Source organism: Geotrypetes seraphini, chromosome 3 (genome assembly GCF_902459505.1).
Source record: "Geotrypetes seraphini chromosome 3, aGeoSer1.1, whole genome shotgun sequence".
NCBI lineage: Eukaryota > Metazoa > Chordata > Amphibia > Gymnophiona > Dermophiidae > Geotrypetes > Geotrypetes seraphini.
Genome location: NC_047086.1, coordinates 123,387,516 through 123,414,496, shown reverse-complemented (window position 1 = coordinate 123,414,496; position 26,981 = coordinate 123,387,516). Strand labels below are relative to the sequence as shown.

Here is a 26,981-nt window from a genome sequence, read left to right as displayed (position 1 = left end):
AGAAGCTGATAAGATTGGACTGGCATGACCTACCCTTGGTGAATCCATGTTGACTGGGATCCCAGAGATTTCCCTCGTTCAGGATCGTATCTAATTTATATTTAATTAGTGTTTCCATGAGTTTACACACTATTGAGGTGAGGCTTGCCGGTCTATAGTTCGCAGCCTCAGCCTTGCAACCCTTTTTATGTAGAGGAACGACGTTGGCTGTTTTCCAGTCTAACGGAACTTTCCCTGTACTTAGTGAGAGATTGAAGAGCACTGCCAACGGTTCCACCAGAACATCTCTCAATTCTCTGAGCACTCTTGGGTGTAAATTGTCCGGTCCCATGGCCTTGTTTACCTTTAGCCTTGCCAGTTCGTTGTAGACATCCCAAGGTGTGAACTCAAAATTCTGAAACGGGTCATCCACGTCTTGTTATACCTTCAACTGTGGTCCGTGTCCCGGTGCTTCGCAGGTGAAAACTGAGCAGAAATATTCATTTAGTAGTTCTGCTTTTTCTGAATCCGCCACCGTGTAGTTTCCATCCGGTTGTCTAAGGTGTACTATACCGTCTGTGTTCCTTTTCCTATCACTGATATACCTAAAGAAGGATTTGTCCCCTTTTTTAATGTTTTTTGCCAGAGTTTCTTCCACTCGAAGTTTGGCCTCCCTAACTGCTGTTTTGACCGCTGCAGATCTGGTCTTATATTCTACTTTAGTTTCTCTTCTCTGTGTACGTTTGTAGGAAAGAAATGCTTTTTTCTTCTCCTTAATGAGGTGCGAGATCTCTTCAGTGAACCATTGGGGTTTGTTGTTTCTTTGCCGTTTATCTACTGATTTTATGTAGTGATTAGTTGCTTCGTGTATGGATGATTTCAGGTACGACCACATAGTTTCCACATTGCCGGTCTCTGCTTAGTCCTGCAGCGTCTGATGAACGAAATCTCCCATGCGTGCGAAGTCGGTGCCCAGGAATTTGAGCACCTTTGTTTTTGTAATTGATTTAGGGGATCCTTTCCCAAGGTTGAACCATACCATGTTATGGTCACTGGAGGCTAGCGTATCTCCTACCGAGACCTCTGAGACGCTTTCCCCGTTGGTGAGTACCAGGTCTAGGATCGCCTGGGCCCTAGTGGGCTCCGTTACCATCTGTCTGAGATGTACTCCTTTTATGGAGGTCAAAAGCCTCCTGTTGCTGCTGGTTGTTGCTGAAAATGTGTTCCAGTCTGCATCAGGCATGTTGAAGTCCCCTAGCAGTACAGTGTCGCCCCGTAGAGTTATATTCTCTATGTCTTCAATTAATTCTGCGTCCATGTCTTCTGGTTGTCTTGGAGGTCTGTATACCACACCAAGATACAGGCATTTTTTGCCACCTCTTGCCAGGTTTACCCAGAGGGACTCCCCGGTATACTTGACATCAGTGATCCTGGTGGTTTTGACGTCCTATTTAATGTATAGGGCTACCCCTCCACCTAACCTGCCCTCTCTGTCCTGACGAAGTAGATTGTATCCCGGTATAGCCATATCCCACCCATGTGCGTCCGTGAACCAAGTCTCGGATATTGCCACCACGTCCAGGTTGGCATCTCTTATTTCAGTTTCCAGTTCTAGAATTTTATTGCCTAAACTGTGTGCATTAACATACATGGCCCTCCACACTTTGTGTTTGCTGAGTTCCTGTAAGGCTATTCCTGACTGAGTCTGTGTGGCTCCTACCTCGCTATGGTCAAGCCACCCCTCTCCTTAAGTTACTTCACTGGTTTCCTATCTGCCATCGCATACAGTTCAAGATCTTATTGCTTACCTACAAGTGTGTTCATTCTGCTGCCCCTCAATATCTCTCCTCGCGTCTCTCTCCTTATATACCTCCCAGAGAACTCCGTTTCTCAGAAAGTCATTCTTAACGTTACCCTTCTCCTCCACTGCCAATTCCAGACTTCATTCCTTTCATCTAGCTGCTCCCTATGCCTGGAATAAATTACCCAAGTTTGTCCATCAATCCCCTTCCCATGTTCAAAAGCAGACTGAAAACCCACCTTTTTGATATAGCCTTCAATCCTTAACCCTACTCCTCTGCCCTCCAACCCAGCCAGCTGATCAACCATTCCCTTTAACTGTGCATGACATCCTGTTTCCGATTATAAGCTCTTTCAAACAGGGACTATTTTCTTCTTTGCGACTCTGTGCAACGCTGCGTGCGTCTGGTAGTGCTATAGAAATAATTAATAGTAGTAGTAGTATCCTCTTTTGGCAGGTTTAGGTAATATAACTTTTGTAATGGTGGCATATTATTTTCAGGAAACTTCAAAACTATATTTAAAAATGAATGAAATAAATCTCTAGGTGATTGAAATTTGGAGACAGGAAAGTTTAAAAGTCTCAAGTTCAAATTCCTATTTGCATTCTCCAAGTTTTCTATTTTCCTAGTGAGTAGAACCTTTTCCTTCAATTGTAAATTAGCAGAAACATTTACTTCTGCCACTGATTTCTCCAATTTGTCCATTCTAGCAGACTGTTGTTGGAATTTCTCCTCAAAAGTTTTAAATTGAATATTAGTTTTCTGTACTGAAGCAACAAACTGGGAGCATACCTTATGCAAAGTCTCCAAGGCACTCCAGATCGCCTCCATGTCTATCACTGCTGGTTTAATCAGAGGAGCAGGGATAGATATTCCAGGGGACTCCACCGATGGTTTCACCTCCTCATTTCCTGCTGCACTCTGAAATTCAGGTCATCCGTGCACCAATGCCGACTGTAAGGAAGTTGGCAAGCAGAAACTCCCATCTGGGGTCAGGATTGAGACCTGCAACGCCGCTGGAGACATCAATTCCGGTGCTTCCTGTGCAGCTGAGGGCGTCCCCGACCTCATCCCAGGACGCGGAGGAACTCCAGGCCCTTCACCCTCCAAGACCGAAGTCTGCCCTCCTCAGTCAGCAGAAACACCCGCTCCAGCTGGAACAGCATAAGCTGTTATTGCCGCTTGTCGCGTCAGAGAAGTGGAAGAGGAGGCAGGAAGCACACTCCTCTGCTTACCCATGCGCTTAGGCATAGCAAAAAGGTAAATTTTCTGCGGAAAAGTGTGAAAGTTGCCGACGAGAGCAGGAGCCACTTGAAAGCGCGACTCACTCCATTGCCATCTTGATTCTCTTTCTTAGCTTTAATAAATTTTTTAAAGGATTTAATAAATTTTTTAAAGGATTTAAAGTCTGCACATAATCTTAATGAACCATGTAATGCATTTCACAGCCTTGGACCTGCTACAGAAACTGGTGCCATCCATGTTTTTCTATAGTGTACATCATGAGTATTTTCCAGGGTCAATCTCATTTCCGATTGTGATCTTTAAAATATGGTTTGGCAAATATTTTCTCAAAGCTTGGATCAGATACCATGGTGCTTCCATATAATATGTGATGTATTTTTGTCAAAATTTTGTACTCAATACAGAATTCAATAGGCAATCAATGAAATTTTTCAGTACTGGGGTTATATGATCATAACGAGATACCCCAGTAATTAACCTTGCAGCCGTGTTAGAAAGCTCAATTGTATATAAGGGATATTCTTCAATTATACACAGTTGGCTTCACAGGGTTTTCGTACTGTCATGTTTGTTACATACCTGGAAAGTTATTTCTATGCTTTTGTTTTTCAAATCATAAAGAAAAGGTTTTAATTTGACAATTTATCTTTTGCAGACAAATGAATGGAGGCTGAGTTATGTTAACCAAGACTTCTCAGTGTGCCCCTCTTACCCTGCAATTGTTACTGTGCCCAAAGTGATTGATGATGAGGCTCTCTGTAAAATTGCTACCTTTCGCCATGGTGGGCGCTTCCCTGTTCTTAGCTACTACCATAGAAAGAATGAGATGGTAAGTACTGGACCTTTTTGCTGATAAATGATATTTTTATTAACTTGAACTGTAGAAAAAAACATGAGATGACCTTATCTGCAAGGTCATGCCAGTGTGTCTATAACATTACATTGGTAGTAGTTGCTTCCTCTCATATGCTAGTGCAACCTCAGTTGCCTTGATCTCTTCACTATAATTAATTTTTACAATGTTAATTACTGCATGTTCAACGTCGCTCCCATTCACCATAGCAATCCCATCATTGTCAGTTAGTTCTTGCTCATCTGCTTGCATCCGTTCTTGTATATCATCCTCACAAGCATTCTCACAGCCTGGTATTTCCTGTAACAAAGGAAGAGGATCTTTCTCAGCTGCTCTGTGTTCAGTGTCCTGTCCTTGTTCATGTTCATTATCAGGAATTAACTTTCTCAATTATTTTGCAAGGTTTGGACGTTCGATTTCATTCCATGACTGAGTGATCAAGTAGATAACATATTTGATGTTCACTTTCTTTAAAATGTCAGTCATTCCTTTCCCTTCATCCAGTGTACAAACGAGCATTTTATAAGAAGCTTATGGTGATATTTTTCTTTAAGGTTTCCATTATGCCCTGCTCCATTGGCAGACAATGATGTGATACTGGGAGACAAAAAAAGCATTTTAAGGTCAGCATTTCTCAGTTTGTCCTCATTAAGATGAGATGGTGCATTATCCAAGAGAAGGATTGCTTTCCTAGGCAGGTTTATAATTTTCAAGAAGTTTTCAACTAATGGAACAAATTCCTTGAAAAACCAGTTTCAGAAAATGTCTTTGTTCATCCTGGCATTCCTCTGGTTTTTATAGGATACTAGAAATACAGCAGGAACTCTTAAGATTTTTTGATTTTCCAGTGAAAGTCAGTGGTAATTTGTTTACCAGTTGCATTCAACAAGCTACAATAGTCACTCTTTCTGTACTCTGTTTATAGTCTGGAGCTGAGGCTTCAAGCCATGGTGCAAGAGTTCTTGATGGCAACGTTTTAAAACAACCTAGTTTCATCACAGTTAGATATCTGGTTCCTTGATACATCTTCCTTTTTAATAAGATGCTGAAATTTTATTTGAATGTAATAAATTCCTCAGAATTCGCTGACAGCTTTTCCTCAGCAATGCAGAGCTGCCTTATTACATATCTTTTCTTCCAACAATCAAGCTACCTGATAATAGCAGTGAAATCAGGGTCACTTCATTGAATTCCTTTTTGAAAAACCATGACTTTCTCTTGCAATATAGACCCTGATGTCCTTTTCTCTTTGTTGTAAGAACCATAGGAGTAAGACTTCACTTACCTTCTCATATTGGAATTTTTAAAATAGTTTTTCTAGTGTTCAGTGAAAAAAAGAAGAGGCCTGGGACCTATGCACACCTGTGTCTTCAGGTCCAGGGCTACTGGACTGATATTTTTGTAATATTATCTAAGATCCTGGGACGAGATGCTCTTTCTTCGTGGGAAGTGGCACTTTTTTGCAACTATGTAATACACTCAAAATATCAAATCACATTGTACACCTTCTTGAAAATCACATTGAGGGATACGGGTTAACAAGGCGTGTGCGGGTCGCCGGTCTAGATGGACCTAAGGTCTGATCCGGTGAAGGCATTTCTTATGTTCTTATCAGTGCCAATTTTTTTTTTTTTTTAATGAAAAAAAAACCAAGCAGACCTGTCGGTAACAGTTACCAGAGGCAGTCTTAATAATAATTTCCTTAAGGTCACCACAATTGTTCACTTTACAGACAAGTACCTTAAGTATTCCGCCTTATAGACCTCAGCAGTGCTGCTGTGTGGCAAAACTTAAGCACACAGATCAAATAGCACCAAAATCATCATGGTCTTATCTTTTTGATAGTTTTTCTAGTATAGCATTTAATATTATTAAATAGTATTTTTAAATACTCATCTCTTTAGAAGCATAGCAAAAAGGGATGCTCGTCCGACATAGACTGTTTTAGCTTGTATTGTTGGTTTAGTTTTCTTCATGCTGTTTTCGTGGTTTCTTGGTTATTCTTTCTTCATTTTCTTTCTAGTCATCTGCATTGTCTTTTGAGTAGGAGTAGTTCGTTAGCGAACCATTTGTCTGAGCGTCTGCTAATTTTGGTTTTTGTTTGTATTGGGGCTAGCTCATCTAGGGTAGCTGTGTTTAGCCTGCACCATTGTGAGATGAAGTCTTTGGGGTTGCATTCTGAGCAGCCAGGTTTGCTCATGGGTGGGTAAAGTGTACTTGAATGATGGCAAATGACGCAAAGCGTATTAAAAAAAGTATTATTTTTATTTATTTCCATAACATTTATCAAAAGATTATTGCGTCATCGGTGGGAGTCTTGTACAGGCGCCAAACGCTGGCATTTCTGACAAAGAATCCCCCCCGATAATTCTTTGCTCCCCAATATATATTTTCTGTCCAGTCTGACATCATACTTGTCAACCAATCACCTAATAGAGGCTACTCTTAAGTTTGAACAAAGAAATTCTTTTTTGACATCGAAATAAAAGTTTCTGAAATCATATTTTTGTTTACCTTATCTTTCTAAATATGCATAAACCCATTATTACATATCCAATACTCTTGTCATTCTCAAAAAGGTGAAATCAAACAGCTTGTCTGTGTTAGTCAGCCTGCATTTCTCTTCAGCATCATTCATATCCCTGTCAGCACCAGGAGGAGGAGGGGCTATTCCCCCCACAGAGTAGAGAAAGTTGCTTAGCTTAAAAGTCAGAGAGGTTAAATCACAGATGTGATACTTTTCAGAATTTCCTTAGGTTTAAATTATATAAAACATTTGAAATTAAGTACAACCCTTTCATTCACATATCATTTATAGCATCCATCATTCATTCGGGGCCCCATTCACACACAATACGGTATATTGCATTCATATTTAATACAAGAAAGCTTTCTCTGTTATACCCCATTTTGGGATATGAAATCTAATATGCTCCACCTAACCAGCTCAAGCACATCTGTTATCAATTAGACCATGAGCCTCAAAGCGGGAAAAACTGAACAAAGACAGACAGAGACAGAAAGTCACTGACACAAAATGGAGTTACTAGCTCAAGATGGAGTTCTTAATCCCTCTAGAAGTATGTTACGCATTACCTGCTTTCCTCTATGATTCTGCCCTAGCTAACACCTCACACAAATAGTGAATACCCTTTTTCCTACGCTTTATATCGGTTTCCTGGTCTTTTGTTTATCATCCCTGACTTTTTTAAAATTTTAAACGCGTTTGCCTGTATATAAGACCCTCTGATCAGGACTAGGAAGGTCTCTGTCACACCCTGTTAACGCTTCTGCACTGTGTGCACCAAACCAGGCCTCTTCAATTCTTGGATTGTTGCGTCTTGTTTTAGTCCAGAATTCGGAGGGGTCAATGTATTTAAGTGAGTTGTAGGTTTTGGTTTTGAGGTTTTGGTTTGGTTTTGTCTTTGTCCCAGTTGATGTTTAAAGAGAATGTGTAGTAGTCTGACCAGAGGGATCGAGACCACTTTCCATTTGATGTTTGAATCTCTGGCAGTAAGGGTTGTTGGGTCATGAAGGCTGCGATGTCTAGATGGTGACCTTTCTCATGTGTGGTTTGTGGGTCTAAAATCTTGTATGTTAGGCTTCAAGGAATGACGGTAGGTTTTCTACTTGTTTGGAGAATTGGTCTTCAAGATGGAGGTTTAGGTCTTCTAGGATTAGGTTGTAAGTTGTCGTTAGGGAGTTTCGGTATATAAAGTCTTCAAATTCGGATCTTGCTGTGTTCCAATTCTCTGGTGTTATATAGCAGAGCATGCAAGTTATGGATCCTTTTAGTGTGGTGCATGAAAGTTGGCAGGCTAGTAGATCCATGGATAAAACATTCATGGATAAATGGACTGCAATTTTGAATATATGTAGTCGAGACTTAGGGCTCCTTTATACTAAGGTGCGTTAAGGCATTAACGCGCGGAATAGCTCGTGATGAATTGCCATGCGCGCTAGACATTAACGCCAGCGTTGAGGTGGCGTTAGTTCTAGCTGTGTAGCACGGGGTAATATCCTGCGTGCGCTAAAAACACTAGCACATCTTAGTAAAAGGAGTCCTTACTAGTAGAAACCACTGTGAATGTGGAGAATAAAATTAAAGAACAAATCAAAGCTATTGATACCATGATTCTGCAAGAACAACAGGCAGTGGAGGAATATGTTCAAAAACTGAAAATGCTTGATGATACTATTTCAAAATTTAAAGAATCGCTTAAATTAGGTAAGGTGAAGAAATTCAAGCGCGATGAGCGTGATTATCAACAAGGTAGGGTCTATACTTGGATGAAGAAACCTGTTAACAGGAATATGAATAAGGATAGATTTACTTCTAAATTTGGGAATAAAATAAGAACATAAGAATTGCCGCTGCTGGGTCAGACCAATGGTCCATCGTGCCCAGCAGTCTGCTCATGCAGCGGCCCTCTGATCAAAGACCAGTGCCCTAACTGAGACTAGCCCTACCCGCGTACGTTCTGGTTCAGCAGGAACTTGTCTAACTTAGTCTTGAATCCCTGGAGGGTGTTTTCCCCTATGACAGACTCTGGAAGAGCATTCCAGTTTTCTACCACTCTCTGGATGAAGAAGAACTTCCTTATGTTCGTACGTAAAATATCCTCTTTCAATTTTAGAGAGTGCCTCTCGTTCTTCTTACCTTGGAGAGGGTGAACAACCTGTCCTTATCTACTAAGTCTATTCCCTTCAGTACCTTGAATGTTTCAATCATATCCCCTCTCAATCTTCTCTGTTCAAGGGACAAAAGGCCCAGTTTCTCTAATCTTTCACTGTACGGCAACTCCTCCAGCCCCTTAACCATTTTAGTCGCTCTTCTCTGGACCCTTTCGAGTAGTACCGTGTCCTTCTTCATGTACGACAACCAGTGCTGTACGTAGTACTCCAGGTGAGGGGGCACCATGGCCCGGTACAGCAGCATGATAACCTCTGATCTGTTCGTGATCCCCCCTTCTTTATCATTCCTAGCATTTTGTTCTCCCTTTTTGCCCCGCCTCATATCTAAACAGCAGCAGTAAACAGGCTGCTTGGCAGACTGCCTACCAGGGATTTTCTCTGCCTCATCATCAGAGATGCGGCAGAGGGAAGACCTCAGCGGGCAGGCCAAGAGCAGCTTATTCACCGCTGCTTTGACCCAGAGGAAACAAATCCATTCAAATCAATTCACTAAAGTGAATTGGTGAATCAAGTCGAATGAATCGGGCAGCACAACCTCATACCTCCAACAAGCGGCTCACGTACCCCTAAGGATATGTGTACCCCGTGTTGAGAAACGCTGCATTAGAGTAACAGAAAGATACAGTGGTGCCTCGCATAACGAACGCCTCGCACAACGAACGCTGCACACAACGAACTTCATGTCTTGATTCACACAACGAACTTCGTTTCACACAACGAACTTCACACAACGAACTTCGTTTCACACAACGAACTTCGTTTCACACAACGAAGTCGCCCGAGCTGCCGATGTATTGCATCCTTCCGCGCAGGCAGTCGTTAGTCACTGCGCTTAACTGCCCTCTCTCACTGTATACAGTCGTCCTTTTAAGATAAACTCAATATTTTTTATATATCATGGCTTCTAAAAAAAGCAGGAAGGTGATTTCTGTTGAAATGAAACGGGAAATAATTAGAAGGAGTGAATGTGGGGTAAAACAGTGTGACCTCGTCAAAGAGTTTGGCCTCAGCAAGACCACCATTTTCACCATTTTGACAAATTTATCTTTTTTTATGTCATCTTAGCATATTTTATGCTGCAGAACGAATTATTTTTTTTAACATGTATTGTTATGGGAAAACGCGTTTCACATAACGAACTTTTCGCATAACAAACTTGCTCCTGGAACGAATTAAGTTCGTTGTGTGAGGCACCACTTTGTACTTATTTTTTTACTCTTGAGAGATGGGGAGGTCGTATCAGGTCAGGTTGGGGAAAGTGAGGCAAGGGGTCCTGCAACAAGTTGGCTTGGAGTGCTGCCAATATGTATGTATGGTGGTTTTGTTTCTTTCTTTTCAATGTCATCCTTCCTCTAAGTGCCTGAGACAATCACTATGCAGATACTGACAAGAAAGGTAAAATTTATCAGTGAGCTGCAGATTACTGCTGCAATTTTAGCAAAGCAGTGATTTGCATGCTCATTGATTAGCCTGCTGCAGTTTTGTGGTAGAGTGCAGGCTCTAAAGAAAAGCTTTCTGCATAGGCTCTTGTTATATGTTTTCTTGTGATATTGGTCGATGTTTGTAGAATCTTGTGGATTGTGGAGCTGATGATTTGGGCCATCTATCAAATCGCTTATTTGTCCTTTTTCAGTAGCCATGCAAGGGAATGTTGACTTTCAAGTCTTTAGAGTGCAATTGGTTAAAGCAGCTATTGAAATAGTTTTTGCATTCCTCACTGAAATAGGATTCTAGAGCAGTGTTCTTCAACCACCGGTCCATGGACTGGTGCCGGTCCACAGGGCCGGCACGTGCATCGGGCCTCAGACAATGCTTTTCAGCTGCCGATCCACGGTGCAATCGATGCGGCATTGTCGTCGGGCTGGCTTCCTCTTCCTCAGTGCTGCAGTGCACAAAGCCATGGACAGAGGCTCCTTCGTGCGTCCTACGCCTGAACCGGAAGTCTTCTCTCTGATGTCGCAACATCAGAAGGAAGGCTTCCAGATGAGGCGCGGGATGCGCGAGGAGCCGCTGCCCACGGCTTTGTGCACTGCAGCACTGAGGAAGAGGGAGCTGGCCTGAAGACAACACCAGGGGGCAGGCCAGAAGGCAAGGCACAGCATGGAGGGAGGGAGACAATGGTAGGGGGAATGATTTTATTTTTTAATTTAGTGATTGATTTACATCTGCTGTCTGTTCAGGAAGAAATGCATTTGTTTCTTTTCCTCTGGGGTTGTACTGCATGCAGAGTTTTGCACCTTAGGATTTGTTTGTATATACAGTGGTGCCTCACACAACGAACTTAATTTGTTCCAGGAGCAAGTTTGTTATGCGAAAAGTTCGTTATGTGAAACGCGTTTTCCCATAACAATACATGTTAAAAAAAATAATTCGTTCTGTAGCATAAAATATGCTAAGATGACATAAAAAAAGATAAATTTATCTTGTTAGAGCTGTTAGCATGATATAGAGGGGATATATGTGAAGGGGAGGGGAGACAGGGGTTTTGTTGATCCTTGCTGTGTATTATAATCACCCCCACATACCCCCAGTACCTTTTTTAATTCCTCCCATCTTTCCCAGCCAGTGTCGTACAGGCCAGAAGCGCAGAGATCAGGAGCAATTCCTCTGCACGCCTGTGTGGGCCCATGCCGATCTCCGAATGGCTGCAGTTAGTTCTTGTGAGTCCCGCGAGAGCTGGCTGCAGTTAGTTCTTGTGAGTCCCGCGAGAGCTGACTGCAGCCATTCAGAGATCAGCGCAGGCCCAGGCAGTAGCACAGAAGGCTTGCTCTTGATCTCTGTCTGCGCTTCTGGCTGGGAAATTTGCTAGACCACCAGTTCGAGTGAGCGGGTGAGATTAAAGTTGCAGCAGTGGTGGCTTTTTAAAAAAAATATGTGGCGGCGGGGGGAGGTTTAAAAATATGCGGTGGCGGCAGAGGCTTAAAAATATGCAGCAGCGGCGGCAGGGGGGTTTAAAATATGTAGCGCCACTGCACAGGGAGCCAGGTGGAGAGAGGGCAGTTAAGCGATGCAGCTCGGGCGACTTCGTTGTGTGAAAGTTCGTTGTGCGCAGCGTTCGCTGTGCGAGGCGTCCGTTATGCGAGGCACCACTGTATTAGTACTTTTAGTTTTTGGTCCTGTATTTGCATGGGGTTATCTGTGTTCTGGTAGGAATGAATATTGAGAAGTATACAGTGTGCTTTGTGTAGTTTAATTCTGTGGTTAACCATTATGTGTTGTATATATGATTATATTGTGTGTGTGTGTGTATATATATATATATATATATATATATATATATATATATATATAAAAAAAATGAATGGAAAAAATAGTGTTATAATTAGTACTATTATGGGGCGGGGTCTGAGGTGGAGATTGGGTAGAGATGGGCGGGGTCTGGCTCACAACGTAGCCCAGTGTTCTTCAACTGCTGGTCTGCCAGTCCACAAAATAATTTTTTTTATTTCCACTGGTCCATAGATGTCAAAAGGTTGAAGAACACTGTTCTAGAGCAGTATTCTTCAACTGCTGGTCCGCGGACTGGTGCCGGTCCACAGAAATTTCCTGCCAGTCCATGGGCTGGCACATGTGTCGGGCCTGAGACAGTGTTCTTCAGCTGCTGGTCCACGGTGCGATCGATGCAGCATTATCTTAGGGCTGGCTCTCTCTTTCTCACTGCCACAGTGCAAGAAGCTGCGGGCGGCTCCTACGTGCGTTCTGCGCTTGAAGCCTTCTCTCTGACATTGCAACGTCAGAGGGAAGGCATCCGGATGAGGCTTGGGACGCGCAAGGAGCCGCTGCCCGTGCCTTTGTGCACTGCGTCAGTGAGGAAGAGGGAACTGGCCCAAAGATAACAATGGGGGGCGGCATAAAACAGCCAGGCGGGAGCAGGCCAGAAGTTAAGGCACAGCATGGAGGGAGACAACGAAGGTAGAGGGAATGATTTTATTTTTGAATTTACTGATTGTGTCAATTTTGAGAATTTTCATCTGCTGTCTATATTTTGCACTGTTCAGGAAGAAATGTGTTTGTTTCTTTTTCTCTGGGGTTGTACTGCATGCAGACTCTTGCATCTTAGGGTTTGTTTGTATTTATTAGTACTTTTAGTTTTTGGTCCCGTATTTGCAGAGGAGTTATCTGTGTTCTGGTAGCAATGAATGTTGAGAAGTGTGCTTTGTGTAGTTTAGGGCTCCTTTTACAAAGGTACGTTATGGCCTTAATGTGCGGAATAGCACGCGCTAGCCACTACCGCCTCCTTTTAAGCAGGGTAATTTTTCAGCTAGTACGCACTATAGTACGCGCTGATACGGTGCGTGCGCTAAAAATGTTAGCACACCTTTGTAAATGAAGCCCTTAATTTTGTGGTTAACCATTCTGTTAATAAGATTATATTGTGTTTGTGTGTATAGATGAAAAATGAATGGAAAAAATGATGTTACAATTAGTACTATTATAGGGCGGGGTCTGGCCCACGACTTAACCCAGTGTTCTTCAACCGCCGGTTCACAAAATAATTATTTTATTTCCGCCGGTCCATAGGTGTCAAAAGGTTGAAGAACACTGTTCTAGAGGACCTGAAGGCTCCCTTTCACAGACCTGAGCACTGCAGATACTCGGGCACCAGAGAATATTTGTAGGTCAGTGACCTGCTTATCACTCCTTTCCTTTGTGAAACATCATAAGGGTGGACTTTGCATTTAGCAAAATAGTGATTTTGGGGGCCTTGTCTTCACCTATTAAGTGAGTATTGCTTTGGTCTGTTCAACCTGTCTAGACAGGTCTAGCAGAGATAAGGAAGATTACATTTACACTTCCCCCTCCCCATTCGCGGTTCCTGCACTCGCGGTTTCATATAATCGCGATTTTTTTTCTGGGGAGGGGGAAAATTAAAAAAACAGTCTTTTTTTCCTCCCTGCCGCCTTCCCGGCCTTACCTGGTGGTCTAGAGCAGTGTTTTTCAACCGCTGTTCCGCGGCACACTAGTGTGCCGCGAGATGTTGCCTGGTGTGCCGCAGGGCCGCCGGGCCCGGAGCTGACAGTGGCCCCGAGGCAGGGGCGCCAGTAGCTCGCCAAGGCAAAGTGAGTCGATCACCCAGGACTCACTTTGTCTTGGCGATCTAATCTATCGAGCCGATAAGTCTTCTTCTCCCCGACGTCAATTCTGCAGTCGGAGAGGAAGTTCGGGCCAGCCAATCGCTGCCTGGCTGGGCGGAACTTCCTTTCCGATTGTAGAATTGACGTCAGGGAGAGCATGCGTCGGCGTCGGCTTTGGGGCCTGTTATCCATTGGTGGGTCCTGTTCCCAGATGGCAGTGGCAGTGGCTTGGGGAACGGCAGGGAGAAAGAAAGAAAGGGGGCAGGCAGGGAAACAGAAGGAAAGAAGAGAAACAGAAAAAAAGAAAGAAAGGTCAGGGAGAGAGGAAGAAAAAGTTGGGGGAGGGAATGAGGTGTGGAGGGAAGAAAGATTGGATGCACAGTCAGAAGAAGAAAGTGCAACCAGAAATCACCAGACAAGGTAGGAAAAATGATTTTATTTTAAATTTAGCAAAGTGGAGGCAGTATTACCACAGTTTTCAAAGGAATTTGCCCAAATAACTTAATAGTTAACTGGGTAAATTCCCAGAGATGAAAACTTCCCTTCACTTACTATGCACAGTTCTGAATTTATATCTGCTGTCTATATTTTACAATATGGTCACCTTTTACTAAACCGCAATAGTGGTTTTTAGCGCAGAGAGCCTATGAGCGTCAAGAGCAGCGCTGGGCATTCAGCGCAGCTCCCTGCGCTAAAAACTGCTATTGTGGTTTAATAAAAAGGATGGAGGGTATATTTGTCTATTTTTGTATGCTATAAAAACCAAATACAGAGAGAGACTGAGAGCTGTTGACGAAGAGCTATGTGTGTGTCTTTCTTCGATTCCAGCCAGAATATCAGCTTTGTGTTCAGCCAAACAGGCCCAGGTTTCGCACTGAATAAAGTATTTTATAATTTTTATTTCGTAATAAAGTAATTATAAAATACTTTCTTTGTGTTTATTTGATTCCTATTCAAGAGAATTACTTTATATATAGTCAATATAGGCAGAGAGTTAAATTTTTTAACATTTTCTAATGGTGGTGTGCCTCGTGATTTTTTTCATGAAACAAGTGTGCCTTTGCCCAAAAAAGGTTGAAAAACACTGGTCTAGAGGGTTTTCGGGGCAGGAGCGATCTTCCTACGCTCCTGCCCCGTGCAGATCGCCATGAGGAAATGGCTGCTGGGAGTTCCTGTAGTCTCTCGAGACTACGTCGGGAACTCCCTACAGCCATTTCCTCATGGCGATCTGCACTGGGCTGGAGCGTAGGAAGATCGCTCCTGCCCCGAAAACCCTCTAGACCACCAGGTAAGGCTGGGAAGGCGTCAGGGAGGTGGGGGTGGGTCAGAGCCGGATAATCGTGGTTTTTTGGCATTCGCGGTCCGGCTCTGCCCGTATCCCCCGCGAATGACGAGGGAGAAGTGTAGTCATACCTGTTTATTGACTTTCCTTGAGTCCTAGAGTAGGCAGGACCCACCCTGGAAAATTTTGGCATGGGAGAGTCATTCTGGGTAAATCTGTTTTCCGTTTTATACCTTTTTCTTTCTGATCTCTTAGCAACCCTTTTACTAAAGCTTAGCTTGAGTTTAGTGAAAGTATATATATAGAATTTAGCTGGAATTGAAAATTTTTGTGCTGCCATAATTAGATGTGGTTTGCTTGGTATATGGTGTTGAGACATGTATGTATGTATGTATCTATCATTTTTCTGTCTTTTCTGAACTTCTGTTTCCATGTACAAAGAAAAGAAATTAACAGATATGACTGAATTTCCCCTTTCCAGTGATATGGAGGAATAGTTTAAATAATGAAAAAACCATTAATAAAATTTCAATAGAGAATGAGAATATTGTTTTCTTTGAATGCTACCCTTGCAAGAAAACGAAGCAAACCCCCCCTCCCCCCCCAAAAAAAAGCATAAACGGTGAGGAAGAGACGAGCTTTAGGAATATTTTTAGAGGGTATCTACATTTTTGCTTTATTTTTGCAGCTTTAGAAACAGTCCCTTTCAAACCTTGCAGCGTTAATTTTGTCTTCATTCTTTATACGAGGAAAACCTTTATAATGTCAATGATAAGGTGTACCATCGCTGCTATTGGTTGAAAATGTGCTATGCCCTAACCACAGCTACTGTCTTGCTGCAGGAATCTGGAAGGCTTTATTGTTTTAAGGTTTATTGTCGGCTCTTGATTAAAACAGCCTAACTCATTACGTGCAGGGAATAAGCTAATCAATCGTGCTTTGTAAGGCATTCCTTTCTATTCCATTTCCCTTTTTCTGTCTTCTAGGATACCTGCCTGTTGGTGTAGCCATTTTGTGTGTTCTGTGGAAAAAGATATTTTTAAGATGAATACTTTCATTTTAACCTTATAATTGCTGTGCTTGCTTTTTCCCTTGAATAAAAGAACATTTTAAAAATGTACCAGGTAAATCTGTAGTAAACCAGACAAGCATATATCTGCCTTGTCTGGTTTTGTTCCTGATGACCAGTTCAATAATGCTCCAACTTTTTTTAGATTTTATTTGATAAGCATGCAAATCATAGTGTTTTAATAAGGACTAAATAATTTTTTTAATGTATAGCAACTATTTTGTGTTGGGCCACATTACTGTTCAGAGGCTTCCAGGATAACATCTGATATAACTATAATCTGTTTTAATTGTACCTAAAGACAGGTCTTTTTTCCCCCAGGGATAGTTGTGGCAAGTTGTGGTTTACATGTAAAATGTATCTTCCCAAATCTTTCAACTCTTTCAATTGACATTGGCATCTAAAGGTTAGATACAGTATCATTTTATTTCTCTTTCCATGCTGATGGAATGTTTACGAATTGCTCCATTAAACTGCTTTCTTTTTTTCCCCATGCCCCCTTTCTAGATCAGAGAGAGACAGATAAGAATTGTATGTGCTAAGTTCCATGGGAGCAATTCTCTATAGCTTGCCTTAAAGTTGGGTGTTGGGATGATGTGCACAGAGTATGAATCCTTTATTGACAAATGTGCTTACATTTAAAGTATTTTTCGCTCCATAAGATGCACCTCACCATAAGACTTACATTTAGAGGAGGAAAACAAGAAAAAAAACATTCTGAACCAAATTGTGTAACCAGCCTTCCTCACTCCCTGCCAAGCTCTGCACCCACCCTACACTCCCTGCCAGGCTCTGCACCTTGTCCCCCCTTTCCTGCTAGGCTCTGCACCTTTCCCCCCCCCTTCCCTGATAGGCTCTGCACCTTGTCCTCCCCCCCTTCCCTGCTAGGCTCTGCACCCTGTCCCCCCTTCCCTACCAGGCTCTGCACCCTATCCCCTCTTCCCTGATCTGTAACCTACCACCTCTTCATCTCTGGTGGTCTAGTGGTAGGCTGGGACAGGAGGGATCCGTCCCAGCCAACTAACAAATTCTTCCTCCTCCCCCCCCTGTACTACTTTTTAAAACACGGTCCGCCCGCCGGCCCTTCCTTCTAAAACACCCCCTGCCCCACAGTACCTTTTTAAGTACCCCTTAAGCCTGGTGGTCCAGTGGTGTATGGGCTGGCAGGAGCGTGCTGTCTAAGCTGCTGCATGGGCCCGCCCTGCTTTCAGAATGGCAGCAATCAGTTCTCGCGAGTCCCATGAGAACTGACGCAGCCATTCTGAAAGCGGGGCAGGCTTAGGCAGCAGCGCAGACAGCACGCTTCTGCCGGCCCATACACCGCTGGAACACCAGGCTTAAGGGGCGCTTAGAAAAGGTATTGCGGGGCGGGGGGGGGTGTTTTAAAAGGAAGGGCGGGTGGTGTTTTAAAAAGGTACCAGGGAGGGGGTTTGTCATCTTCGCTCCATAAGACACACCCACTTTTCGGGGGTGGAGAAAGTGCATCTTAAGGAACGAAAAATACGGTAAACTGCTTTCATTGTACCATTAAAGGGAAGTATATCAAATCTAATTACTCTTTACCCATTACAAAATACTAGTGTGAATCCACACTTAGGTGCCTAACTTTAAGCTCAAGCACTAGATAAATGGCTACTGAAATACTTAAATCTGATTGCAGGCAGTTAGGTGCATAACTGCAAAATATCATTATTGTTCTCTCATGTAAATGGAATCTAATTACAGTGGTACCTTGGAATCAGAACTTAATCCGTTCTGGAACTCAGTTCGAGTTCCGAAACGTTCAAGTTCCAAGACAATTTTTCCCATTGAAAACAATAGAAACGGCATTAATCCGTTCTGGTACCTCGGAGTCCGAACATAATCCGTTCCCGAACTCAGTTCGAGTTACGAAACGTTTGAGGTCCAAGACAACTTTTCCCATTGAAAACAATAGAAACAGCATTAATCTCTTCCTTGGTCCCACAAATTCACATTTTCAAATAAATTTAACAGTAAACACACTAGTTTTGTTTTGTAATTTTTTATTCATAACACTCTCAGATATTAACCAATGATAATACAGTACAGTAATATAAATGTAATGTAATTTATTTCTTATATACCACTAAACTCCGTTAGGATTCTAAGCGGTTTACAGAAAATAGACAATAGTATGCATTAAAATTATAAGTAATATAGGTTTACAGAGAAAATATACATTAAAGGATACAATAAAAATAAGATGAATAAATAAAGAATAGGTACTTAGAACTTCCCTTACTGTCCCGAAGGCTCACAATCTAACTGAAGTACCTGGAAAATTAACAATTAGTTGAGTAATAAAAGTAAGAAATAGAAATAGAAGGGGAAAAAAAAAAGGTAGGTAGGGTTCTTCTCTTTTTGATTAAAGAGCATGTGATGATATCTCATGGACCTAATAAGTGTTTTTATTACAGTAATATAAAGAAACCAGTCTGTGAAAAGAAAGAAAAGCAAGCATGCTGAACTTATTTTTCAAAGGCTTCTGTGTTGCTGGTCTTGTCCGCTGCTTCTTATTATTTTAGACACTAAAGCGCTGAAACTAGAGAACTGAACGCAGGACAACTGCTGTTCTTGCAATTCCAGAGCCCTGAAGAAATGATTATCTTATCGTGAAACGTTGGCCATCGTCTAGTTTCAGCGCTGTAGCATTTAAAACAATAAGAAGCAGTGGACAAGACCGGCAACACTGAAGCCTCTGTGAAATAAGTCCAGCTTGTTTTGTAATGTTTTATTCATAACACTCTTAGATACTGTATTAACCAATGATACTGTAATACAGTACATAGAAACACAGAAACATAGAAAAATGACGGCAGAAAAGGGCCATAGCCCATCTAGTCTGCCCACACTAAAGATCCCCTTCCCTAAACTTATTCTCCCAGATATCCTATATCTCATCGAGTCTGCCTATTCCGATGACTCTCCCCCCACTATTACCCTCTTAGAGATCCCACATGCGCATCCCATTTATTCTTAAAATCTGGCCTTGACAACCTGCACAGGAAGTCTATTCCAATGATCAACCACTCTTTCGGTGAAGAAATACTTCCTGAAGTCGCCATGAAATTTCCCGCCCCTTATTTTTAGCGGATGCCCCCTTCTTGCCGAGGGTCCTTTAAGAAAGAAAATATCATCTTTCTCCTCGATATAACTGGTGATATACTTAAATGTCTCAATCATGTCTCCCCTCTCCCTACGTTCCTCGAGAGAGTACAGCCGCAATTTATTCAGCTTCTCTTCGTATGAGAGATCCTTGATCCCTGAGACCATCCTGGTGGCCATACGCTGAACCGACTCGACTCTCAGTACATCCTTACGGTAGTGTGGCCTCCAGAATTACACACAGTATTCCAAATGAGGTCTCACCATGGTTCTGTACAATGGCATAATGACCTCGGGCTTCCGGCTGACGAAACTTCTACAGATAGATCTCAACATTTGTCTAGCCTTGGATGAAGCCTTCTCCACTTGATTGGCAGCTTTCAGGTCTTCACTAATAATTACTCCTAAATCACTCTCTGCTGTGGTCCTTGCTAAGATCTCAACATTTAGGGTGTAATTTCTGCACGGATTTCTGCTGCCAAGGTGCATGACCTTACATTTCTTAGCGTTAAAGTTAAGTTGCCAAGTCGAGGACCAACATTCCAACAAGAGTAAGCCATACCGTCGGGCAAAGTGCTATTACCTACTATGTAGTAGAGTAATGTTCAGGACAGTAATTTAAAGTAACCAATGATTACCAATCATGATGTGGAACTTGGAACATGAGGTAGATTATTGTTAGGAAGGCAAGTCACTTTCCAGATTAGCCTCTGGTATTTCAGGTGGAGATAGAATGTGAAAGCATGTGTTACCAGGCAGGTGTCTTCATTCTGTTCCTTTTTAGGCTCTTTGACAAAGTACCACTTGTAGAGGGCTTGGGATCACCTTCTGTGTTGGCATCAGGTGGTTCAGGTGGCTCTGGTGTCAGTATTATGCTCCTTTTTAAGCTCTTTGACAAAGTACCACTTGTAGAGGGCTTGGGATCACCTTCTGTGTTGGCATCAGGTGGTTTAGGTGTCTTCATTCTGCTCCTTTTTATGCTCTTTGCCAAGGTACCACTTGAAGAGGGCTTGGGATCACTCGCTGTGTTGGCATCAGGTGGTTCAGATGGTTCTGGTGTCTCTATTCTGCTCCTTGTTAGGCTCCTTGTCAAGGTACCACTTGTAGAGGGCTTGGGATCACCTTCTGTGTTGGCATCAGGTGGCTCAGATGGTTCTGGTGTCTGTATTCTGGTGGTGTCTTTTGCGAACCAACATTCCAAAGTGGTTTGATGATGACAACCTTTTTGAACTTTTCTAAAATGTTCAATGATATTATCATTGAATAAGTTAACACACCTGTTAACAAGGGCTTTATCGGGGTGCCACTTCTCTACGACTGCCTGTGTTTTTGACCACATGCTGAGCAGATCCTTGATTTCAGCTGTGGGTATGGCACTTGCGTCTCCCTCTTCTTCCCCTGAAGAAATTTCTTGGGCTAATTCTTTCTGCTGCTGCTGGTTGAGATGCTGAAACTCTTCTGTTGTCAGCTCTGTCTTGTGATCATCCACTAACTCGTTGGCATCCTCTTCGTTGACTTACAAACCCATGGACTTGCCCAGAGATACGATGTCAGGAACAACAGGTGGTTCTTCAAAGCCTTCAATGTTCCTTTCAGCAACACATTCTGGCCTGAGGTTTTTCCAGGCAGAGACCAATGTTCTCAAAGACACTTCCCTCCATGCTTTCTCAATGATTCTTAGGCAATGGAGGATATTGTAGTAATCCTTCCAGAACTCTCGTAGAATCAGTTCCGTTTCATTTGTAACTTCAAAACATCTCTGGAACATAGTCTTGGTGTACAATTTTTTGAAGTTTGAGATCACCTGCTGAATGCAGTATAAGAGGAGTGGTATTGGGGGGCAAAAATTTGATCTTGATGAAGCTATAGTCGCCCACCAAATTATCCTCCAGCCCTGGTGGATGTACAGGAGCATTGTCGAGGACAAGGAGAGTCTTGATTGGGAGTTTTTTCTCATGCAGATAAGCCTTTACATGAGGAGCAAACTCCTTGTGTATCCACTCAGTGAAGAACTGCTTGGTAACCCATGCTTTCACATTCGATCTCCACATAACATTAAGTTTGCTCTTAATGATGTTATTCTTCTTAAAGACCTGTGGGTTTTCTGAATGGTATACAAGGAGAAGTTTGATCCTGCAGTCCCCACAGCATTACAACACACCAAAAGAGTAAGGCGATCTTTCATTGGCTTATGGCCGGGTACAGACTTTTCTTCATTTGAGTTGTATGTTCGTTTGGGCATCTTTTTCCAAAAGAGGCCAGTTTCGTCACAATTGAACACTTGGTTCGAAACATAGCCCTCACTGATCACAAACTCCTTAAACTCCTTTACAAACTCTTCAGTTGCTTCAAGATTAGAACTGGCTGCCTCCCCATGCATAACAACGCTATGGATCCCAGTCCTTTTCTTAAAGTTCTCTACTGGCTTTAAACTCCTCCTTTTCATCAGTAGTATCAGGCAGGCCTTTCACTAGATCTTCGTGAAGAACTTTGGCTTTCTCAGAAATGATTGTCTCTGAAATCACATCACCAGCAAGCTGTCTTTCATTAATCCAAATAGAGAGCAGTTTTTCCATCTCTTCCATGCTTTTTGATCTTTTAGAGGTCTGTGTAGTAACCCCTTTGGCCACATTAGATGCTTTGATTGCTTCTTTATTTTTCAGAGAAAGTTATAATACCGCTCTGCAGAACCATGGTCAGACCGCACCTAAAGAAGGATATAAAACTGCTAGAGAAGGTGCAGAGACAAGCAATGAAGCTAGTGAAAAGTATGGAGAACCTGAACTATGAGGAATGACTTAGGAGACTGGGGTTGTTCTCCCTTGAGGAGAGGAGACTGCGAGGGGATCTGATCGAGACTTTCAAAATACTGAAAGGATTTGACAAAATGGAGCAGGGAAATCAGTTATTTACAATGTCCAATGTGACACGGACAAGAGGACATAGACTAAAGCTGAGGGGGGACAGGTCCAGGATGAATATCAGGAAGTTCTGTTTCACGCAGCGAGTGGTGGACACCTGGAATGCTCTCCCAGAGGAAGTAATTGCAGAATCCACCGTTCTAGGATTTAAGGGTAAACTAGATGCACATCTCCTTAAGAGTAGCATAGAGTGATACGGGTAAGGGTAAATTAGATGCACATCTCCCTTGAGAAGCATACAGTAATATGGGGACTAAAACTATGCCGGGGTACACCTGGTGGGGCCTCCGCGTGTACGGATCACTGGACTTGATGGACCCAGGGTCTGATCCGGAGATGGCAGTTCTTATGTTCTTATGTTCAAAATTGTACACACAGTCGATTTAGGCATCCCAAACATAGCAGCAAGATCAACTTCACGTGTACCGCTTTCATGCTTATCAATAAGCTCTTTCTTAACTTCAATTGTAGCTCTAACAGCTTTCCTCTTGCTTTTATTTTCCGCTGGACACATGGCTAATATAGGTGGCCTAAGGGCTGTGCAGGAACAAGATCGGACCCACGTGGCAGAAACAGCAAGACCACATCCCCTTGGTAGAGGCAGCAAGATTGGCTCAGTTGCAGAAACAGCAAGACCAGGTCCCCTTGGCAGAGGCAGCAAGATTGGCTAAGTTGCAGAAACAACAAGACCAGGTCCCCTTGGCAGAGGCAGTAAGATTGGCTCAGTTGCAGAAACAGCAAGACCAGGTCCCCTTGGCAGAGGCAGCAAGATTGGCTCAGTTGCAGAAACAGCAAGACCAGGTCCCCTTGGCAGAGGCAGCAAGATTGGGTCCCCTGTGGCTGAGGCAGCAAGATCTGTCCCACGTGGCAGAGGCAGCAAGATCCGAGCATACAGGAACTGCAACCATTGAAAAGCTTTCCTCCCAGTCGGAAACAGAAAGCTGTGTTAAGAGTTGAAGCTTTGTGCTGAGTGATACGGGTTCGGATTCCAAAGCAGCGTTTGGATTCTGAGACAAAATTTACAAAAAAAAAAGTTCAGATTCCAAAACGTTCAAGTTCTGGAGCGTTCGGATTCCGAGGTACCACTGTATAAGTTTTGAAAAGACTTGTTCATTCAATTAAAAATATGCTGTTTGTTAAAAATGTATACCAGAAGTACCTGAATTCACGTCTGTTGAAAACACAATTGTCAATTCTCTTGCATGAGTGTGCATCCAGTTTGAATATCACTCTTGAACACAGATTTGACTTAGAAAGATAATTTATAGAAATAAAACAAAGGGAATAAAGGTAATACCTTTTATCCCAGGGCAAGCAGGAAGCATATTCTCATAGATGCAATACAATACAATACAACTTCTTATATCCTGCAATTTTCAACAGGGAATCATTGCGGCTTACAGCAAGATGGGTTACATTTGTGATATAGTGTTGTTGATAAACAAGTTTAATATTGCCAGGTTTGTTTAAAGCAGGGGTGTCCAACCTTTTGGCTTTCCTGGGCCGCATTGGATGAAAAACTTTTTTCTAGGGACGCACAAACACTAACATTAGCTGATGAGCAAAAAAAAGGTTTATCAGGTCCCAAATTTGCAATCACTAATATAGAAGATGTACATATCTAATAATAAACCTTCATTAAAGGAACACTGTGGAGAGGAACCCAAAAAAGCAGTACCGGTAATACTTACCCTGACTGAGTGATCCTCCACATGCACCACTGACAGTGAGAGCAGCCACAGGCTTCCGCATCCCCACTCTGATGAGAAAGGATTTGCGCTCCTGGTTCTCCCATTCACTTCTATTACAGCTACGCTGAGCCTCTTCAGAGGTGTGAGCCTCATAAGAGCGGGGATGCTGAATCAGCTCTAAACAGTGCATGTGGAGGATTGTTCAGTCAGGGTAAATATTACTGCTTTTTTGGGCCTCCCACTTTGAGCTTAGGCTCCCTCAAAATGAACATCTTCCCTGCTGTAGCTAGTAGGGATCCCCAAGCCTCATCAACTGACGGCCACCTCCTCCACTCCAACTTCCCAAGTTCTGCAGCTGGCAGCAGTATTGCAGAACTGCTGCCTACCCTCCTCCCCCGCTTAGCTTTCATGCATACATGAAAGCAGTGGCAGCTTGAGGATATTGCCATTGGCTGCAAAGATTGGAGATTTTGAGTTGCCAGACTGGAGGAAGATGTCTTTAGTTGGCAGGGCTTGGGAATCCACACTAGCTCAAGTATTTATAAATTGCACTCAGGCAGGAAGAAACTTTGGTGCCCATCCACTAATTATGGGCTCCAGTCCATCCCCCAAATCAGCTGTATATGACTATGCCACTAAATACAAAAATAATTGTGATGCACATATCCCAAAGCTATCATATTCCAGTTAATAAATTCAAAATAAAACAATTTTTTCTACCTTGTGGTCTGGATGTTTTGTTTTTCCATCATCTTGGTCCCAGTTTCTTTTTCTGCTTTTTGTCTGTCTTCAACTAATTCTCTTTCCAGTGTTTGCTGTCCATATTTTTGTCTTCTTCTCTCATTCCATTTCCTTCTTATGCCTGTCTCCAATGTATTTATTTTTCCCTTTCAGCTTTCTTAACTTTTTCTTTTCTTTTTTGCCTCTGTCCACTCAAATCTTGCCTTTTTCTCACCCTTCTTCTTTTTAAATGTTCAGCTACCTCTCAATTCTCCATCTTCTCTCAGTCCCTAGCTCTCCCATTTCCCATCTCACTCATTTCCCAGCCTCCTATTTCCTGCTTTCTACTCCCCATTACTACATTTCTACCACTTACTGCTTTCTCACTCATCTTGTCATCTCCCTTTTGACCTCATCCACATGGCTCACCACTTTCAGAATCCCTCTCCTCTCCTTTCCTCTGGCCAGGTTATAACTCCCTGTCCCTTTCTTTCCATCTCCTAGCATCTTCTTATTCCAGCTTTCTTCCCTCCTGCCCTCCTATGGGTCCATCTCTGCTCCTCTAGCCCCATGGTCCAACATTTTGTTCCCTCTCTTTTCTGTTTTTCTTCTTCTCTTCTTCTCTCCCCCCTTGATACTGAACAATGAAATGGAGGGGGAAAAAAGAGAGATGCTGCATCTCTCTGCCTTCGATCCACAGGCCTAACATTTCTCCATCCCTCCCTTCCATCTCCAGATCCAACTTCTCTCCCTTTCTCTTCCCAACTGCCCCCATCCCATCTCTCCCCCTGCCTGCTTCCCTCCCTTCCCCAGGTCCACCATTTTTCCCTTTCTCTTCCCAACAGTTCTCCCTTCAAGTAGCTCTTTCCCTCTTCCTCCACACCACCCGAGGTCCAACTTCACTCCCTTCAGACCATTGCCCACCATCTCTATTTGTCCTCTGTTTCTTGCCCCATAAGCTCTCCCCCCATGCCCAATCTAGCACTTCTTTGAATACTCTCCCCTTCTGTACTTTTTAAAAAAAAGTCCAGGAGGCTTCCTTGGCCCTGCATCTCTACCTCACTCCTCTCCCACCACCATGTCCAATAATTCTCTTTCTCTCCCTCCCTCCTCTCTCTGCCCAATAGTTCTCCTCTTTCTTCATCTCCCCATGTGCACCATCTTTTTTCCTCTCTCAGACACCCAATTCTCCCTTTCTATTCTCTCCCTCACATCAGCATCTCTTTCCCTCACTCCCTCCATTCTTCCATCTTATGGCTCATGTTCCCTTCCCTCCCTTCATTCTGTGTCCTAAGTTCATGCCCTTCCTTCCTTCATTTGTCCTGTTTGTGCTCCCTCCCTCTCAAGTCCCAACACATCCTTCTCCTTCCCTTCTGTGCCACAGGTGTTTACCTTCTTGCCAGCTCCCTCCTCCATCTTGCTGCGGTGTTCATTAAAAGCTGCGGGCAGTGGCTCCTGCATGCCTCCTGCGGTTGATCTGGAAGCCTTCTCTCTGACACAACGATGTCAGAGGGAACGCTTCCTGGTCAGCTGCTGGAGGCATGTAAGAACCGCTGCTTTGAGCGAACACTGCAGCAAGGCGAAGGAGGGAACTGGCAAGAATGTAAACACCCGGGGGCGGTAGAGGAAAACACCGCATTGCCCTCAAGAGGGGCTGCACGAAATACCTCACGGGGCCGCATGCGGGCTGTGGGTTAGACACCCTTGCTTTAAAGGATGGAAGGCTGGGATGAAGAAGGCTGGGAAGAGTTGAGTCTACAGATGGGTGTCCTCATCCATGAAGCCCAGTATGGACAGTGAAAAGTGTACTGTCACTTTAAGCTTCAACGAAGCTTTATGACTGCCTGCAACAGCGCATGTGCGAGTGCCTTCCCGCCCGAAGCCAGCTTGTGAGGTTATCAGTCTTTCGTCTTCTGTGGAGTGAAGAAGATTTGTATGGACTTTGTCCAGTCAAGTTTGCTTTCCCGCTTCGATTTTTCTTTCTTCTTGCCGATATTTTCTCTTTTTTTTTTTTTTTTTAAGTTAATATCTCTACAATATTGCTTCATATTAAAAAAATTTTAACCAGTTTCTATTTTGGGCCTATTGACATTTTTCTGCCTTCAACTTTACTGAGCATATCGACAGGTTTTCAGCAGAGCTTTTACTTGACCCTCTGTTCCATCCTGGTCTTCAAGACTTCTTCCTAGCTGCTATAGTTTTTCTCCGTTGTATTCTTTTCCGTTTATAATTGGATAGTCACAAATAGCCTGTATGGGAGGGGCCTTAAGCAACCTGGCCAATCTGAGCCTGAGGCTCCTCCCTGGCGCATCCCAAGATGTACTGGGAAGGGGAAGGCTGTCCATTTTGAAGAGGTAGCCCTGCTGGCCAGAGGTGGGAGGCATCCCTCCAGCTGGCATTCATAAACAAGGTAAGAGGGGGTCAGGGAGTTGTTGAGGTACAGCGGCGGCAAGAGGGAGTGGGCATCACTCCCGTTGTTGAGGGAGGTTGCTTGGCGGAAGGAAGTGGGCATTTCTCCTGCTG

General features: G+C 43.2%; 1 protein-coding gene across 1 annotated transcript in view; it reads left to right on the top strand.

Moving 5' to 3' along the window:
• The window catches only part of MTMR9 (myotubularin related protein 9), a 122,287-nt gene that overhangs the window by 34,998 nt on the left and 60,308 nt on the right, over nucleotides 1–26,981 (top strand). The window contains exon 4 of the mRNA XM_033936248.1: nucleotides 3,682–3,855. Coding sequence (XP_033792139.1) covers nucleotides 3,682–3,855 — 174 coding nt within the window. The remainder of the gene's footprint in view (nucleotides 1–3,681; nucleotides 3,856–26,981) is intronic.